Below are 18856 nucleotides of genomic sequence, written 5' to 3' on the forward strand. Positions count from 1 at the left end.
TTGGTTTATTACATTCTACCCCGTCCTTTCTCTAAAGTGCTCAGAGTAGGTGTATATTTACATGCCCACCTTCTAGTCTTCACAGCAGCCCTGTGAGGTAGGCCAGGCAGAGGCCAGCCCCAGCTCGCTTAGTGTCCCCACTCAGGGTCTTCCTGGGTTAGGCCTAGCCCTCTCCCCATGGCCTCACCCTGGCCCTGAGTGCGGAGACCTTCCTGGGCAGCTTCCGGGCACTAGTTGCGAGGGAGAGGGGCCACCTGCCAAAACTGAGAAGTGCCTGACCTTGTTGTGAGGCGCAGGGTGGGGGGAGGGCGGGGGATGGATTCGTTGTGCTGACCCTAAAATGTCTCTCTTGTGTTAGCTTTCCTCTGCCCTTCTGCTGTCTCCCCCTCCCTCAGGGGCAGTGACGGCATTCCCAGCTATTTTAGCGTTCAATCAATTGAGGCTTTGCAAGGAATTCCCACCACATGTACGCATTCCCCTGGCCTCTGGGATGTGCAGATCCCCTCCCGCAGAGAGGCCGGTTCCTAATTAACCCCCCCCACCGCCAGGCACTTTTAGCCATTTGATCACACCAGCCGCAAAATGCCCGGCCCCAAAGGAAAGATGGCAGCGTGACATTTTCCATTAAGTGTGTCCTGGGTAGGGATGTACGAAAGTCACTTACCTTTTCGAAGGGTGACATTCACGGTGGGGGGGAGGCGCTCCGTCCCTCCCCCCAAAATTCTCCCTGGCCGGCTCTACTCTGCGGCAACTCCACGGAGCTGCCGGCCAGGGCCACCCACAGCCGGACATCCGGCTGCTGGGCAGCCTGCATAGGGACGCAAATGGCGACTGCCGGAGCCGCCGCCATTTGCGTTCCCTTTTGGTTTTTTTTGCCGTGATATGGTGGTGGCCGCAAAAGCAGCGCGAACAGCATCAGGTAGGTGCTCCGTTTCGCACGCTTTTTGCAGGGCGGGGGGCTTCGTTCCGCCATGGATTTCGGGGGAACGGGGGAATGCACTGGCATTTGGCCTCCTGAGAGCCGTGACGGAATTCTCTGACATCCCTAGTCCTGGGGCATCCTGGGAAGGAAACTCAAGAACTTTGGGGCCCAGATAGTTTTCTCATCCATCCTTCCAGTAGTTAGAAGAGGGATAGAGAGGGAAAGGAAAATACTCCGGGTGAATGACTGGCTACAAAGGTGGTGCCAGTGCGAGAGATTTGGATTCTGGGACCACGGGCTATAAATGGACTGTTGGCAAGGGATGGGTTGCACCTCACAAGGGCTGGGAAGAATGTGTCTGGCCACAACATGAAGAACTTGGTTCTAAAGGAAGCAAAAGCTGAGTATAGTTAATTGCATACCCTGGATTTTAGGAAAGCTGATTTTAATAAACTCAGAACAACAAGTAAGGTCCCATGGCAAGCGACAGTAATGAGAAAAGGTGTCCAAGATGGGTGGGAGTTATTAAAAAAGGAAATTCTAAAGGCTCACTTACAAAAAATTCCAACAAGAAAAAAAAGGGGAAGACCACAGAAGAAGCCAACGTGGCTTCACAAAAAGCTTAGAGATGACCTGAAAAAGCACACATAGAGGAAGTGGAAACAAGGCCAAGCAACAAAGGAAGAGTACAGGCAGGTAGCACAGAATTGCAGGGATGGCGTCAGGAAGGCTAAAGCTGAGAACGAGCTGAGGTTAGCAAGGGATGCTAAAAGCAACAAAAAGGCTTTCTTCAGCTACGTGCAAAGTAAAAGACAAAGGAAAGAAATGGTGGTTCAGCTATTCAGTAAGGATGGCAAAATGGTAACAGAAGACACATCAAAGGCAGAAGTGCTCAACTCCTACTTTGGCTCAGTCTTCCCCCAAAAGAGGGTCTATGACCCCCTGGCAAAGGCAAAGTACAGGCAGAAGGGGCAGGATTGCAGCTTGAGATTGATAGGCATACGGTCAGGAAAGGAAAAGGAAAGGTTCATTCCTGACCCCTAGAGGGACGCCGCTTGCACTGGCGTTTTCATGGCAGACTATAGCGGGGTGGTTTGCCATTGCCTTCCCCAGTCGTGACTACCTTTCCCCCAGCAAGCTGGGTACTCATTTTACTGACCTCGGAAGGATGGAGGGCTGAGTCGACCTGAACTGGCTACCTGAGACCCGGCTTCCGCTGGGATCGAACTCAGGTCGTGGGGAGAGTTTCAGTTGCAATACTGCCGCCCACCACTCTGCACCACACAAGGCATATGGTCAAGAAACACCTAATTACTTTGAATGAGTTCAGATCTCCAGGGCCAGATGAACTGCATCCTAGAGTAATAAAGGACCCAGCAGAAGAACTCTCAGAACCGCTGTCTATTCTCTTTGAGAAATCATGGAGGATGGGGGAAGTGCCAGATGACTGGAGGAGGGCTAACGTTGTCCCTATCTTCAAAAAGGGTAAAAAGGAGGAACCTGGGAACTACAGACCAGTCAGTCTGACATCAGTCCCTGGGAAAATTCTGGAGCAGATCATAAAGCAATCCATCTGGAAGCACCTTGACAACAATGCCGTGATTACTCGAAGCCAACATGGATTTGTCAAAAACAAGTCCTGCCAGACAAATCTGATCTCATTTTTTGATCAAGTCACCTCCCTTGTAGACCGTGGGAATGCTGTAGACATCATACACCTCGACTTCAGCAAAGCTTTCGACAAAGTGCCCCATGATCTCCTGATGAGCAAACTAGCTCGAAGTGGGCTAGATGAAACAACGATCATGTGGATCCACAGTTGGCTACAGAATCGGACTCAAAGAGGGATCAATGGGACCTTCTCCAACTGGGGAGAGGTCACGAGTGGGGTACCGCAGGGCTCAGTCCTGGGCCCAGTGCTCTTCCACATTTGTATTAATGACTTGGAGGAGGAGGTGCAGGGAATGCTGATCAGATTTGCAGATGACACAAAATTGGGCGGGATAGCGAATACTTTGGAAGACAGAAACAAAATTCAAAGTGATCTGGATAGACTGGAGCGCTGGGCAGAAAACAACAGATTGAAATTTAATATGGATATATGCCAAGTTGTGCACCTAGGAAAAAGAAACCAAAGGCACAGTTACAAGATGGGGGATACTTGGCTCAACAACACTACAAGTGAGAAGCATCTTGGAATTGTGGTAGACCCAAGCTGAATATGAGCCAACCATGTGATGTGGCTGCAAAAAAGGCAAATGCTATTTGGGGCTGCATTCATAGAAGTATAGCTTCCAAATCACGTGAAGTACTAGTTCCCCTCTACTCAGCACTGGTTAGGCCTCATCTGGAGTACTGTGTCCAGTTCTGGGCACCACAGTTTAAGAAGGGTGCAGACAAACTGGAGTGGGTTCAGAGGAGGGCAACAAAGATGATCAGAGGACTGGAAACAAAGCCCTATGAAGAGAGACTGAAGGAACTGGGCATGTTTAGCCTGGAGAAGAGAAGACTGAGGATAGTGATAGGATAGGATAGCGCTGTTCCAGTACTTGTCCCAGAGAGGAAGGCCAGGATCTCTTCTCGATCATCCCAGAATGCAGGACACAGAATAATGGGCTCAAGCTACAGGAATCCAGATTCCGACTGAGCATCAGGAAAAACGTCCCAACTGTTAGAGCAATATGACAATGGAACCAATTCCCTAGGGAGGTGGTGGGCTCTCTCACACTGAAGGCATTCAAGGTGGACAGCCATCGGTCAGGGATGCTCTGACTTGGATTCCTGCACTGAACAGGGGGTTGGCCTTGATGGTCTTATAGGCCCCTTCCACTATTCTGTGACTCTATGATTTATGGTGTGGAGGTCTGGGAAGGAAGGATGAGGAGCTAGAGGTGAGGTCTGCGGAGCTGCAGCCAAAATGATGCTGAAACACCTGGAGTTGTGAATGTGAGAATTGGCTTTTGCTTGCTGACAAGACAGTTGTGAGAGGGGAGAGGCCCTTGCCCTCAAGACCTCCTCGGTCTCCCAGTAAGAAAGAAACATGAGTTTGGGCTGGAGGGAATTTCTTTTACTAAAACTCCCATGTCAAATCTTGTTGAAAACAAATCTTAGTTCCCAGCAGAGCGATTGGAGGCGTTTGGGCCATACTGCTTTGGGAAATGCCCTGACTGGACACTTTCCCTGTGCATAAAAGTTCCCCACACAGCGAACCCCACTCAGCGGCCTCCTTAGGAGTATGGTGCTACACTTTAAAAAGGAGGTGGGCAAATCGGAGCAGATTCAGAGGACAACGAAGATGTTGAAGGTCAGGAAACGAGTTCTTGTGTGAGGAATGGTTCAAGGAACTTGCTGTATTCAGCCTGGAGAATGGGGTATACGTCCACTGTCTTCAGATCCCTGAAGGGCTGTCACACAGACTTGTTCTCTGTTGCTGATCCAGAGGGCTGAACCAGATCAGAAGGGCAGGGTAGGTTTGGGAGGGTAGATTTTGGTGGAACATTAGGAGGAACCTCATGGCAGTAAGAGGAGTTTGATGATAGAATGGATGACCTCGAGGGCTGGCTGAGTGGGCTGTCCCTTGCTGAGCCTCTTCAAGCAGAGGCTGTGCAGCTGTCTCTTGGGGATTTCTTGCATCGAGTTGGAGGTTGGATGGCCTCTGGGGACCCCCTCCCCCCCCAACTCTGCAGCTCTGTGATCCTTTTCCCTGGCTTTCTGCTAGTTTCCATGTGAGCACAAGGCCCAAGTACAAGAAGGCAGGGCGGCCTTCTGACAAATATCCCGAACAAGCTAAATACACTTTAAAATGGGTCCCAAGGGCATCGTTGGGGTGTGTATCTCTCCCTCTCTCTCTCTCTTTGTGTGTAACTATGACACAGAGTCATAGAACCCGAGAAGCAACTTTGCTAATCATATAAAACTGAATAATGTATTTTAAAATGCTTTAAATACATCGGAAGCCTTGGGCTGTGAGAGGAGGGTGGGCTGCGCGGAGCAGGAGCCGGAAAGCGCAGAGCGGCCAGGTGAGCGTTTGGCATCCGTCTTTATGGCCGAAGATGCAGGAGATGACAAAGGGGCACAAATGCAGTTGTGGGGTTCCAGGGGAGGCCACAAGCCAGGCACAAAATTCCTGGATGCCTGGCATAAAGTAACCAGCCCACAGCTCTACGCTGCATAGATCACTGCATGCGTGCGCGCGTGTTTGGGCTGTGCGGGGGACTCATGCCGCTTCTGAGCGCCCCAGAGCCAAGCTCACAGTGGGAGATGTAGAGAGGCCGTGGCTCAGTGGCAGAGCCCTGCTTTGCGTGCAGAAGGTCCCAGGTCTGATCCGGCAGCACCACCAAGTAGGGTGGGAAAGCCCTGGAGAGCCCCCGCCTTCTGTGCAGAGAAGACCGAGGTACACGGGCGGAGGGTCTGACTTGACAGAAAGCAGTTTCCTGCGATCCTGCTTAAATCAGACATTGACTGAAGGACTGCAGACTGAGGGCAGACCTGTCTTTTTCCTGAAAGCTTGGACAGAAACGCTGCCAGTCAGAGCAGGCAATCTTGGCCTGGATGCTTCAGTGTTCTGGCTAGCACAAGGCAGTTCCATTTGTTGAGGGCAGGCTGGAGAGAGGCAGGACACCACTGTTCATGGTAAGATTAAGAGATGCTGAGGCCCTAAGCCATGTCAAGATGCAGAGGTGCTGCACCCTGGAAAATAAAGGGAGAGACATGGATTACGTTACATGAGAAAGGCAGACCATTATATTTGCATATATAGAGAGGGACAGGGGAGTGCGACCCTGTTAATTCTGCTTGATCTCTCATCAGCTTTTGATACCATCGACCGTGGTATCCTCCTGGATCGACTCTGCGGGATGGGTATTGGAGACACTGTGCTATAGTGGTTCTGCTCCTACCTGGGGGGCTGATTTCAGAGAGTAACATTGGGTGACCATTCCTCGGCCCCTTGGCATTGAGCTATGGGGTGCCGCAGGGCACCATCTTGTCCCCAGTGTTGTTTAACATCTATATGAAGTCGCTGGGAGTGGTCATTAGGGGATTTGGAGCCAAGTCCCATCAGTATGCTGATGACACGCAGCTCTGTCTCCCTGCGACATCTGAATCAGGAGAGGTTGTGCAAGTCCTGAATCAGTGCCTAGACTCAGTAATGGGCTGGATGAGGGCTAATACACTGAAGCCAAATCCTGGCAAATGGAAGCCCTGTGGGTGAGTGGTTCCCGGGTCCGGGAGATAGGCTCATTGCCTGTTCTGAATGGGGTTGCATTCCCTCTGGAAGATCAGGTCTGTACTCTGGGGTACTCCGAGATCCATCATTGTCACTGGAGGCCCAAGTGGCGACGGTGGCTCGGAGTGCCTTTTACCAGCTTTGGCCTCTCCTGGACAGGGATAGCTTGACCACGGTACAGGCATCAGTAACCTCAAGACTGGATGACTGCAATGTGCTCTATGCGGGGCTGCCCTTAAGGCTGGTCTGAAAGCTGGAGCTAGTGCAGAATGCAGCAGCTCGGCTGTTGTCGGGAGCTGCCCCTTTTCAGCGTGTAACTCCTTTGCTGAGGGAACTGCACTGGCTGCCTATTTGCTACCAGGCCAGGTTCAAGGGATTAGTACTAGTGTACAAAGTCCAAAACAACTTGGGACCAGGATACCTGAGAGAGCGCCTCCTTCCTTACCAACCTGCCTGGTCACTGAGGTAATCAGAGGGCATGTTCCTGGTGGTTCCACATGGACCCATGGCCCAGTTGGAGTCCACCAGGAAAAGAGCCTTCAGTGTGGTGGCCCCCTTCCTGTGGAATTCCCTGCCTTTAGAGGTCAGGCAGGCACCAACATTGTGTTTCTTCTGGCGCCTCCTGAAGACGTTGTTATCTCAAGAGGCCTTCCTTGCACGACCAGCCATGGTTTGTTAAATTCCACCTTGTTGGGGTTTGTCTTTTTTTTTAATGTTTTAAGTCTTTTAACCTGTTGTTTTATTGCTTTATGTTGTTCACCACTCCGAAATCTTCTGATGTGGAGCGGTATATAAATATTGTAAATAAATAATAAATAAACATCTGCAAAGATGCAATGAGAAACAACAGAATAAAACACTCTTCTTCCAAAAAGGGGGGGGGGCGGGAGAGGGGCCAGGAGGGGATTAGCGGAGATGGCGCCTGGGTGGAACGGGGCCTTAGGGTGGGTGCGTGGGTTGGCTCCCACGGCTCCCCAGGTGAGGCTGGGCAGCCGCAGAGGGTGCAACTCGCCTGGCAGCCCTGGACGGGGGGTTGATGGGACTGGGTGTGCACTGGGATGGGGAGGGCAGGGTCCAGGATCGTGGTGCAGGGTTTCACATGAAAAGCTATGTAAGCCAAAGTGATTCCAATCGTGGTAGAACTTCGTTCTCCCCAGGGCATCGAGAGGCTCCGCGTAGCATGCCGCGGCTCACTTGGCTTGTTCCTAAATCTGGTGCTGCCGCCACCGCAGGATGACCACCTTGGGGTTCATCCCCAGCACCTCCGGCTAAAACACGGGTGGGGGACTCAGACCTGCCCCCTGAGGATCCCCCATGGCCACACCCCCTTCCCCGGCTCCCCCCCCAGCCACTGACCATTGGGTGATTTCATGGCTTTTGTGCAGCCCCCCCTTAAAAGGCTGAAATGCCCCTTTGGAGGCAGACTGACTGGCAGGAGGAGCTCTGACCGACATGAAAGAGAAGTCTGCACTGGGCTTCGAAACCCACAGCACCTTAAGCACCAGGGCATCCCGGATGGGGAATGCTGAAGAAATTCAAAAGACTATCTTCTACAGGTGGCTTTTGTTAGGTTTGTTTGCTTGCTTTTGCCAGCAAGCTTGGTTTAGGCAAACGGGCTGGAATTTTATCTCTGTCTCAAATGTTATTTCTTTATTTTAACATTTTCTACCCCACCCTTCACCCACAAAAGCAGATTCCAGGGCTAAAATTATACAGCAACACTAGAATATAACAAAACCTCAATCCCTAAAAATGAGAGGAATAAAGCCACGATGTATTTATTTGGTTTGTATCCCCACCTTCCTACCCAAAAATGGCATGCAGGGCATCTTACAATCACTGATGAAAACAACAATAAGCAAAGACATTAAAACACAATGAAAAGCATGACTTGTCAACCAGCTGAAATCAGAACACGATGTTTACAATTGACTACAATTGCCCAGGCAAATAAAAATGTTTTACCCTGATGCCTAAAAGACTGCAAAGTTGGCACCAGGTGAAAATCCCTTAGGTGAGTATTCCAAAGCCAGGTGCAACCACAGAAAAGGCCCTGTCCTTGATGCCTTCCTGGTGTGCTCAGAGAAGGGCCTCATCCAGTGATCTTAATGCAAAGGCAGGTTGGGATGGGAGGAGGAGCACCTTCAAGCAGGGGGTAGAACCCCTTTCAGCCCGAGGGCTGCATTCCATTGCAGAGAAGCTCTCAGGGGTTGCATTCCAGTGGTGAGTAGGGCCAAAGGGGCAGGGCCAAAATGCCAGAGATACCGAGAATATGAGCCTATTGCAGCCTCCAGCTCTCCCTGCCAGTAACGCAGCCCCTGGAGAGGCATTTCAACCATTTCAAAACTAAACAAAACCTTGGAAACCCCCAAAGCCTGGGGCGGGGAAGGGGTGGTTTTGGCTCCGGCACGTGAGAGCCTGCACCTCTGCCTTGAGGCCTTTGGGACCCGATCCTTTTAGGGCAGAAGGGGAAGCACCAGCACCTTGTGCTAACTGCCACCGAAGCTTTGGTGATGCCGGCTTCGTCCAGAAGCACATCCCGGATAAAAGCTTCCATGGGAAATGGAGTGGCTGCCTGGCTGTGCCCCAGATGCAGCTGGAAACGCCCCAAGAGACTTGGTTTCAAAGCCCGCTCTCCCTTTGGCCAAGAAGCCCCTCCCCACAGCCTCCCCTTCATGCAGTCCCTCCAATTCGCCCCTTTTGGTCAGACAGCGAAGGAAAATGCTCATGTGGCCTAAAAGGCAGAAAAGCACATTTTCTTCGGGAGCAAAGCAGTGTTGACCCCCAAGGGCAATTGTCTTGAACATATTACATGCCTGAAAAGAGGCAGTGGAAGAGGCGAGTGGCATGCGCGGAAAGGAAATGGCCGGCGGTGGGCAGGGAAGGCGGTTGGGTTTCCATGACAGTGCAAATGTAAAGACTTTTTCTTCCTGGAGCCACGAAAAATCCCGTTGGCCTGTCACAACCCTTGGAGTTGAGTCCCTTCGCGGATGCCCCCACAGCTCTCCTTTGCTGCCCAGGCAGAGTGTGCGACGCAGTGACTGAGTGCTCTGTCACTACAGCACACTGGCTCTGGGGTGTCATTAAAGGGCAGCCAACTGTTCGGGATTTAATTGATCTGTGCTGTATTTTTACTGCCAGGGCGGAGGAGAGGTGGAGTTTTTCTGCCTCAGGCGTCAAAATAACTTGATCAGTTGTGGGTTCAATAACGTGCCATGGCTTGCGGGATGGGCGGGGGAGAATGCACCATTTGTTGCTTTGCCTCGCCTCATAAAATGTCTCAGGCCGGGGATGACTCACAACCAACAGAAATGGCTCTTGGAAAAGGGCAGCTGAGGATTCTGATGGGGGAAGCCATGCCAAGGGCATCCATGTCCATGGAGCCACATTTGTAACATCACCAGGCTTGCCTCTTCACTGGTTGGCAAACATCGAACCCACCGAATGCAGCTGCACCTCGCTTTCTGGGTCATTTCTTTGACTTCAGTGGCTTCCTAGCGGCTGCAACGTTGCCTTGGCCATTTTGATATGCTCCGAGCCTAAAGAACGGGGCAGAAATCAATGTTCCACTGGAGGTCAAAATATCTGTGGTGGTCGCCACCAAATACGCCTCAGAGGAGGCCTCTGCCTGTCCGTCTGGCAGTGTTTGCAAGACTTTTCACATTGTTATGGAAGCAGAATTGGGTCAAGGGATGGGATTGCTGTTGTTATTCTGTGTGTGTGTGTGGGTGTGTGTGTGTGTGTGTGAAAGAGAGAGAGATAGAGAGAGGGTGTGTGTGTGTGGCACTCAAAGGTACCCAGCGAAGGAGAAAGACCTTGGATTTTTTCCATGTGGCTGGCAAGAAGCAATGTTGGAGGGGGCCTTTGCAGCCAGGGACAGACAGACAGCGTGATGATGCTTTATAGACTGCCACAGTATTTCATGTCCATGTGTAAGGGCACATTCATGAGTCCCAGGCAATGGCCTGTGGGTACACAATGCAGAAACCTCGAGGCTGAGCTGCTCTGGGGAAGGGTGTCCATGTCTCCTCTTTTACAGAGGACACGCATCAGTTTGGAAGGTTGGGAGAGGACCGTCCTTTCTTTGAAGTCAGCCTCTGTTTCATCCTCCTCCAAGCTGGTGCTGCCAGAAGTTCTGGACTTCATAAGAAGAGCCCTGCTTGGTCAGACCAAGACCCATCTGGACCACCGTTCTGCTCACACTGTGGCCAACCCACTGCCCATGGGAAACCCACAAGCAGGGCATCAGTGCAACAGTGCCGTCCTGCTCTTGTTTCCCAGTACTGCCTCTGATCCCGGAGGTAGCACAGTGCCATCAGGACCAGCAGCCATAGATAGCCTTCTCCTCCTCCTCCAGGAATTTGTCTAACCCCCCTTTAAAGCCATCCAGATTGATGGCCATCACTACATCCTGGGGTAGTAAATCCCATAGTTTGACTCTGCGCTGTGTGAAGGAGGACGTCCTTCTATCTGTCCTGCATCTTCTGCTTCCCAGCTGCATAAGATGACCCCGTTGGGTTCTAGTATTATGAGAGAGGAAGAAAACATCTCCCTCTCCACTTTCTCCACGCCAGGCATCACTTTCTCCATACCTCTATCATGTCTCCCTCCCCTTACTCCCCTTTTTTTCTATGCTAAGCTCCCATCAGGCCCAGTCAGCATGGCCAGCAGTCAGGAATTCTGGGAGCTGTAGTCCAAATCATCTGGCAGGCACCAGATTGGAGTCAGCTACTCTGTTTGAAAGGCTACCCAGTCCAATTCCAGTTTCAAGATCAAGAACCATAAGAACTGCGGCCCGTCACCAGTTAGCTCCTAGGCAAGTCTTCTGCACAATGTATTTGTTTACAGCATTTTTACCCTGCTCTTCAGCCAAAAAAAGTTCCCAGAGGGGCTTGCAGAGATTAATAAGACTATTCTGAGATATATTGTATTTCTACTTAAATTATAACAATTATTTCTACATTTTCATCTATATTATAAATCTGTTTATGCCCACTTTAAATACAAGTTGTTATCCTCTCTTGTGGTGATTTGTTTCCTCTTTTTTGGCAATTCATACATGGCAGCCTTAGCCGCTGGGCCTAGGGAGACCCCCCTGAGAACCCCCATTCCCCCTCCCATAATGGAAGAAAGGAGGGGTGTAAATGTACCAAATCAAAGCCACCGTGAAGTCTCCAGTCCTCAAGGAAAGAGAGCCTGCCTCAGGAGAGGCTGCCCTTCCCTGCCCCTCACTGTGACTGGAACTCGGGGGAAATTGGAATGCAGTCCTGGCCCTGCTAGGTTTGCTTTGTGCCACTCTCTGTGGCCTCAAACTCCCCCCAAACCCACCTTCTTCCCTCCATCTTGCTTTGCTGGGTCTTTGCCTCTGACGTTTGTTCCTCTGAGCCCCCTGCAAGCTCCCCTTGAACAGCTCAGCCCGTTACCCCTCCTACACTTTTGCCTTCGGCTGGAGGAGCCAGTCCATGGGACGGATGGGCACAGAGCGCCTGTTCAACAGCAGCCGGATCCCCGGTATCCCACAGCACAGTTGAGGACGTTTGAGGCCGAGAGACAGAGAGAGGCAGCAGTGTTCTTGGGGCTACCCGGTGGGTCTCTGACTGGACTGGGAATATTCCCCAGTCTCTGTGGCCTCCTGCACCCCAGGCTGGGCAAGGGCATTTCACCCCATTTCTGTCTGGTAATTGTAACGCTCAGGATTTCCAAAGCCATCCATTCCCTTGCTGCCGAGGCATAGCGCACAAGTCACAACGGCCCGGGTGGCTTCCGTGTGACCCACTCCCAAGGGACCCATACTCCGCCTCCCCTGAGACTGCAAACGACAGTATATTATGTAACAATAACCGGAGGAGGAGGAGGAGGAGGAGAGAGAGGAGAGGGAAATCAAAACAGCTGCAACACAAATTCCTGCCTATTCACCTCCCCTCCTGAAAAAGAGAGGAAAATGAATCCAGTGTATTTTTAGCCAGCTAAGAGGAGCCTTTGCATTATTATTTCTCAAGGGTAAGCGCCTGTAGCTATTAATCCATAATCTATAAAGAATGGATTCTGCAAGTGCAGCCCCCCCCCCAACATGAAATCTGCCAAGGATGTTTTGTGATCTGCGGAGATGGGGAAAATCCTCTTTGCTGTGTGCAGCCATGAGAGTGCTTGTTTTCCGGGCCGAGGGAGGATAGATCCCTGCCCCCCATGACACACCCAGGCACAATGTTCCTCCTAGCTCACAAGGCATTGAAATTATAGTCAATCAATCTCTCTCTCTCTCTCTTTCTCTCTCTCTCTCTCAGATTTATGGTATTGCACAGGGAGCTAAGCCAGAATCATGCAATATTTGGGGTGCAAAGTGTTTGGATGTTCCTTCGTGGTGATTATCTTTTTTATTTCTGTCTTTCATTTGAAAATCTATTTTATGAAGTATTATAGAGGTATCTGCAAGATCCAAATGATAATCTATCACCATTCCTAAAAAATCCAAAGTTATCTTGGGGAAATCATGAAATCCCCAAAGTTTGGATTTTCTTTTAAACACCGTAGTTGGTAGATTAGAAGCTTGCTTTTCTTTTTGAAACTGGCCAAAGGAATCCTCATGGGTACACAGAAACTAACTGTCTCTAATGAAGTGAAGCCATGTGTATGATTTTATTCGTTTATAGGGTGCTTCCCAGAGAGAACACGGCTAAGGCAACCAAGGCCCTTCCCCAAGGTACTTACAGTCTAAATTCTGCCAAGGAGGAGAGGGTGGGAGGTAGAGACAGCAGCACTGGATAACTGTCTCTGGTGCACACATTTATGTAGTGGCCTTGGTTTGGGCTGGGGGCTGAGGGAAAAAGTTCCAGAGTCAAGGTCCTCCGGCCACCTTCCAATGTAATGACATCAGTGGGCCTATTTTAGTGTTAATTACTCTTTATTAGTTAACTTGGCATCTGTCCAGTTGCCTTCTTTTGCTCCCATTGCCCTCTTCTGTTCCCTGGGGCCATTTAGCTGTTTTCCTTCCACAGGGAGCCCTTCTGTCATGCTTTACTTGGCAACCCACCCCAAGCCTTTGGGTCAGTGGCTGTTGAATCCATTTCAGCCCAGGGCCAAATTAGGTTTTGGAGAAGCTCTTGGGGGCCACATTCCACTGGTGGGTAGGGACGAAGGCAAACGGGGTGGGGCCAAGGCTGCACCCCCCACACACATACTGTAGCTTCAAACCCCTTCTGCCTTGGGAGGGGCATTTCAGCCTTTTCCAATCGGAGAGAAACAGCACAAATGCTGGGAAACCACCCCATGACCAGTGATGGGTGGGGCCAAGGGGAGGGGGTGTGGCCATCTGGGGCACACCAGAGGACCAGATTTGGACCCCCAGAGGGCCAGATTTGTCCCCCAGCCTGAGGTTGTCGTCCCCCCGCCCTGCTTTTGGTGCAGGCAGGGAGATGCAGGACCCTTGCCACGGCCTTGTTGCTGGGAGGCATACCTTACTCTTGTCCTGGGTTTGAATCCTGAAGTTACAGGAACTCTGGGTGAAGTGACCATGTTATACTAGAGTTCTTGGTTCTAATGGAAGCAAAAGCCAGGTGTAGCCAATCGCGTACCCTGGATTTTAGGAAAGCCAATTTTAATAAACTCAGGACAATGATAAGTAAGGTCCCATGACAAGCGACTGTAATGAAGAAAGGAGTTCAAGAAGGGTTGGCATTTTTAAAAAAGGAAATTCTAAAAGCACAGTTACAAACAATTCCAACAAGAAAAAAAAGGCAGAAGACAACAGAGTTCTGCACCTAGGAAAAAGAAATCAAATGCACAGTTACAAGATGGAGGATACTTGGCTCAACAACACGACAAGTGAGAAGCATCTTGGAATTGTGGTAGATCACAAGCTGAATATGAGCCAACAATGTGATGTGGCTGCAAAAAAGGCAAATGCTATTTGGGGCTGCATTCATAGAAGCATAGCTTCCAAATCCCTGGAAGTACTAGTTCCCCTCTACTCAGCACTGGTTAGGCCTCATCTGGAGTACTGTGTCCAGTTCTGGGCGCCGCACTTTAAGAGGGATGCAGACAAACTGGGGAGGGTTCAGAGAGGGCAACAAAGATGAACAGGGGACTGGAAACAAAGCCCTATTTTTATTTATTTGTTTGTTTGTTTCATTTCTATACCACCCAATAGCCAAAGCTATATGGGCGGTTCACAAAAATTAAAACCAAATGGCACACAATAAAACAATATAAAATATATAGAACATTAAAACCACAATATAACAATACAGTCACAATAAAACCTAGCAGCACTGCAGGAATTTGAAATACAGATTTAAAACAGCAAAGCTAAAAGTCTAGAAAGCTAAAATGCCTGGGAAAATAAAAAAGTCTTCACTTGGCGCCGAAAGGAATACAATGTAGGTGCCTCTCCTATGAGGAGAGACTGAAAGAACTGGGCCTGTTTAGCCTTGAGAAGAGAAGACTGGGGGGAGACATGATAGCGCTCTTCAAATACTTGAAAGGTTGTCCCAGAGAGGAAGGCCAGGATCTCTTCTCGATCATCCCAGAGTGCAGAACACGGAATAATGGGCTCAAGTTGCAAGAAGCCAGATTCCGGCTGAACGTCAGGAAAAACTTCCTGACTGATAGAGCAGTACGACAACGGAACCCATGACCTAGGGAGGTGGCGGGCTCTCCCACAGTGGAGGCATTCAAGATGAAGCTGGACAGCCACCTGTCAGGGATGCTTTGACTTGGACTCCTGCATTGACCAGGGGCTGGACTCGATGGTCTTGCAGGCCCCTTCCAACCTACTATTCTATGGTTCTATGATTCCCACCAGGGCTCACTTGGGGTCGGCTCTTGGGCAGCCAGGCTTTGTGGGATGGCTACATTGCCCCCGCCTGCCACAGCTGTGAAGCCTTATTTCATTCAGGTATGTATGTATTACATTTTTATACCACCCAATAGCCGAAGCTCTCTGGGTGGTTCACAACAATTGAAACCATAAAATATAATACCATAAAACAGAGATGACAAACTACACTATAAAGGTTTAAAACTACAATTTAAAAATAAAACCAAACAGAAGCCAGCAGCAGGGCAAAACTTTAAAATACAATACCAGCTATAAAACAAACTGAAAAACTAAAATGCCTGGGAGACTAAAAAGGTCTTCACCTGGCACTGAAACAAGTGCGATGTAGGTGTGCCAGGTGGACCTTTCTGGGGAGCTCATTCCACAGCCGGGTGCCACAGCAGAAAAGGCCCTCTTCTTGGTAGCTGCTCACCTTACTTCCGTTGGTAGGGGCTCCTGGAGAAGGACTGCTGGAGCTGAAACCTGCTTGGGGGCTGAGTCCAGAAAGAGTAGATCCAGCCTGTGCTGCCCAGGTTTCAATCACGTCTCTTTTTCTCTCTCTTTTCCAGGTGAGTGGGAAGATGGTTGCACGTGCGTAGGACCATGTGCCACACAATGCCATGTTGTCTCCTGCTCCTGGTCTCCCACTGCATCCTCCTGAGCATGACTCCCGTTGTGGCTTGCCCAGCGCGCTGCGAGTGCGTCCCCCAGATCAAGTTGGTCTCATGCCACCGCAAGCGCCTCACCGCCATCCCCGAGGGCATCCCGACGGAGACCAAGATCCTGGAGCTCAACAGGAACCGCATCCGCTGCCTCAACGCCGGCGACCTCTCCCCGTTCCCGCTGCTGGAGGAGCTGGATGTCAGCGAGAACGTCCTGGCCCACGTGGAGCCCGGGGCCTTCAGCAGCCTCCTCGGCCTGCAGAGCCTGCGGCTGCGCGGCAACCAGCTCAAGCTGATCCCACCCGGCGTCTTCAGTAGGCTGTCCAACCTCACTGTCCTGGACATCAGCGACAACAAGATCGTTGTCCTTCTGGACTACATGTTCCAAGACCTGCGGAGCCTCAAGAGCTTGGAGGTTGGGGACAATGACTTGGTGTATATCTCCCGGAAGGCCTTCTCCGGCCTGGTCAGCCTTCAGCAGCTGGCCATCGAGAGATGCAACCTGACAGCCCTCTCTGCTGAGTCCCTCTCCCGCCTCCCAAACTTAGAGGTGCTCCGGCTCCGACAGCTGGGCATTGCCTCAGTGGAGGACCAAAACTTCAAGAAGCTCCACAGCCTCCAGCTGCTGGAAATTGACAACTGGCCATTTCTGGAGGAGATCTCACCCAATGGCTTCCAAGGACTCAACCTCACCTCCCTCTCCATCACGAACACCAACATCACAATGGTGCCCACTGCCGCCCTGAGACCCTTGGTGTACCTCATGTACCTGAACTTGTCCTACAACCCCATCAGCACCGTGCCCAAGGGTGCCTTCAGGGACCTGATCCGGCTCCGGGAGCTCCACCTGGTGGGGGCTCTCCTGGTCTCGGTGGAGCCCCAGGCATTGAATGGCTTGCGGCAACTGCGCCTCCTCAACTTCTCCAGCAACATCTTGTCCACTTTGGAGGAAGGAGCCTTCCACTCTGTCAACACCTTGGAAGCGCTCCGCATTGACCGGAATCCCTTGGTCTGCGACTGCCGCCTGCTGTGGATCGTCCAGCGCCGGAAGACGCTTGACTTTGATGGGCAGCCACCAATGTGCTCCTCGCCACCAGAGATCCAGGGCAATGCTCTGCGTGACTTCCCAGACTCCGTACTCTTTGAGTTCTTCACCTGCCAAAAGCCCAAAATCAGGGACCGAAAGCTGCAGCACGTCATGGCCTATGAAGGACAGGTAGTTTCCTTTGTGTGCCGGGCAGACGGGGAGCCCATCCCGTCTATTAGCTGGGTGTCCCCTCAGCACCGGATGATCACTGCCAAGAGCACCGGCCGGATCGCAGTCTTGCCCAGTGGGACACTGGAAATCCGCTACGCTCAGGCTCAGGACAGCGGCACGTACATTTGCATCGCCAGCAACGCCGGTGGCAACGACACCTACTTTGCCACCTTGACGGTCCGGGGGCACGCAGGGGATGGTGCCCTGTATGCAAACCGGTCTTTGTACCTCAGCGAGTTCAATGACACTGCCCGCAACGAGACGCAGGTCTTCCTGAAGTTCACGCTGGACCTCAAAACCATCCTGGTCTCCACTGCCATGGGCTGCATCACCTTCCTGGGTGTGGTCCTCTTCTGCTTCCTCCTGCTCTTCGTCTGGAGTCGGGGCCGTGGGCAGCACAAGAACAACTTCTCCGTGGAATACTCCTTCCGCAAGGTCGATGGCCCGACCATCGCATCTGGGCAGGGGGGCGCCAGGAAGTTCAACATGAAGATGATTTGAACCCCTGGCGGGCTGGGAGGGTGGGATCCCTGACGAAGGTAGTAGTGGCCGGAGGTGGTGGTGGCCGGAGGGCCCTCCAGGTAACGGCACCTGGAAAAGGAGGGCGAAGGAGTGAAAGCCACCACTCCTCCATCAATATGGTTCCAACCACAAGGGCTTAAAGGCGAGAAGTGAGTGGGAGGGTCTGTCCCGCCACTCTTGCCAGAGACATTGTGAACAATGTTGCTGCCCAGTGCCAGCGCTGGCATGGTGGGGCAAAGGCTGGGGCCCACCACAACTTCTAGAGTTGGCTGCACCGAGCAAAGCTGTGGTCTGTTCGGTGCCTATGTCATGGCTGGTGGTGCCCTCCAATGACGCCGCACCCCCAACCCCGACGCGCGCAGGCAAGAGCGGGGCCGGTATCGTTAACGGGTCGCCATTGGGCAGTGGATGCACACCTTGTGGCGGTGTCACACTGTGGGCCCCCAAGCCTGGGGCTGTCTCGAGGGCTGCAGCGATGGTGATGGGCTTCTGATCTGTTACACTCTTGTGCTCTCTGGACTCTGCATTTACTGTGCTTCCACCCCAGCCCCGCGTTCCCACAACGGACAAGGCATGCACGCACATAACCTGTGGTTTTGAAGTCCTCTCACTGTAGCTAATTTGGGGGGGGGGGATATCAACTATGCATTTCTTAGATACAGAGGGCAGTATGTCTGGGCTTTGAAGACCCTTCATTCCTCTCTTTTTTAAGGGACAATTTTGAAATCCTGGGGTTGAGTTGAGGGGGTTCATTTTTACACCGTTTTCTATCTGTGTGCACGACCGATGTCTTCCTGTCCGGCTGAGGAGGCTCCGGTGTGGCAAGGATGACAGTTACCACCACACCTTCGCCTGTCCCACCAGGCCCGGCAGTGTAGGGGCTTTGGTTGTGGGGGCAGTGCAGTGCCTTTAAGAGCCCTTTCTAGCATTTTCTAGCAGGGGGTGGGCGGGTTGTTGGCAAACGTGAGTCCCAGAAACCTTCCACTGCAAAGCAATAATCGGCGTCTTCCATGCATGGAACTCGCAGGGTGGGTGAGCTCCTCTGTGGTCTCTTCCCCCCCAATACTCAGCATGCAAAAAAGAAAAAAATGCAGTGGCGGCTGCAGTCCTCAGCATCCTTGCTGGGAAGGAAATGCCCCCCGAGTTCAGTGGGACGTGCTTTCCAGTAAACCAGGCTAGACTCTGGGCCAGTGATGGGCACTTGGTTCAGAGCTGCCTTCTCCAACCTAGCACCCTATAATGCCCATAATCCATCCAGCAGAGCTGGCTGGGGAAGCATGGGAGCTGCAGTCCAACGTATCTGGAGGGCGCCAATTTGGGGACAGCTGGCTTAGAGGGAGCGACAGCCATGGCAAAACGCGAGAGCCGTGTTCATTCGCACAGAGACTGAACTGGCAGAGGTGGTTTTCTCACACTCTTGGGCCATGATTGTTGCGCCAGGCCCCAAGTC

The 18856-nt window shown here is 51.7% G+C and overlaps 1 protein-coding gene across 1 annotated transcript; it reads left to right on the forward strand.

The window, feature by feature from the left end:
• Positions 1 to 14240: 14240 nt before the first annotated feature.
• On the forward strand, positions 14241 to 17523 carry LOC146333438 (leucine-rich repeat and immunoglobulin-like domain-containing nogo receptor-interacting protein 3). Its single transcript, XM_084826163.1, has one exon. The coding sequence runs from the start codon at positions 15568 to 15570 to the stop codon at positions 17383 to 17385; it is 1818 nt and encodes a 605-aa protein (XP_084682289.1). The 5' UTR covers positions 14241 to 15567; the 3' UTR covers positions 17386 to 17523.
• The last annotated feature ends 1333 nt before the right edge of the window (positions 17524 to 18856 follow it).

Source organism: Heloderma suspectum, chromosome Z (genome assembly GCF_057233095.1).
Source record: "Heloderma suspectum isolate Gila_16-S chromosome Z, 16-S_ref, whole genome shotgun sequence".
In the NCBI taxonomy this organism is placed as follows: domain Eukaryota; kingdom Metazoa; phylum Chordata; class Lepidosauria; order Squamata; family Helodermatidae; genus Heloderma; species Heloderma suspectum.

Excerpts from the sequence above, each read along its gene's own strand:
- LOC146333438 (XM_084826163.1), top strand. The coding sequence starts at position 15,568 with ATGTGCCACACAATGCCATGTTGTCTCCTGCTCCTGGTCTCCCACTGC.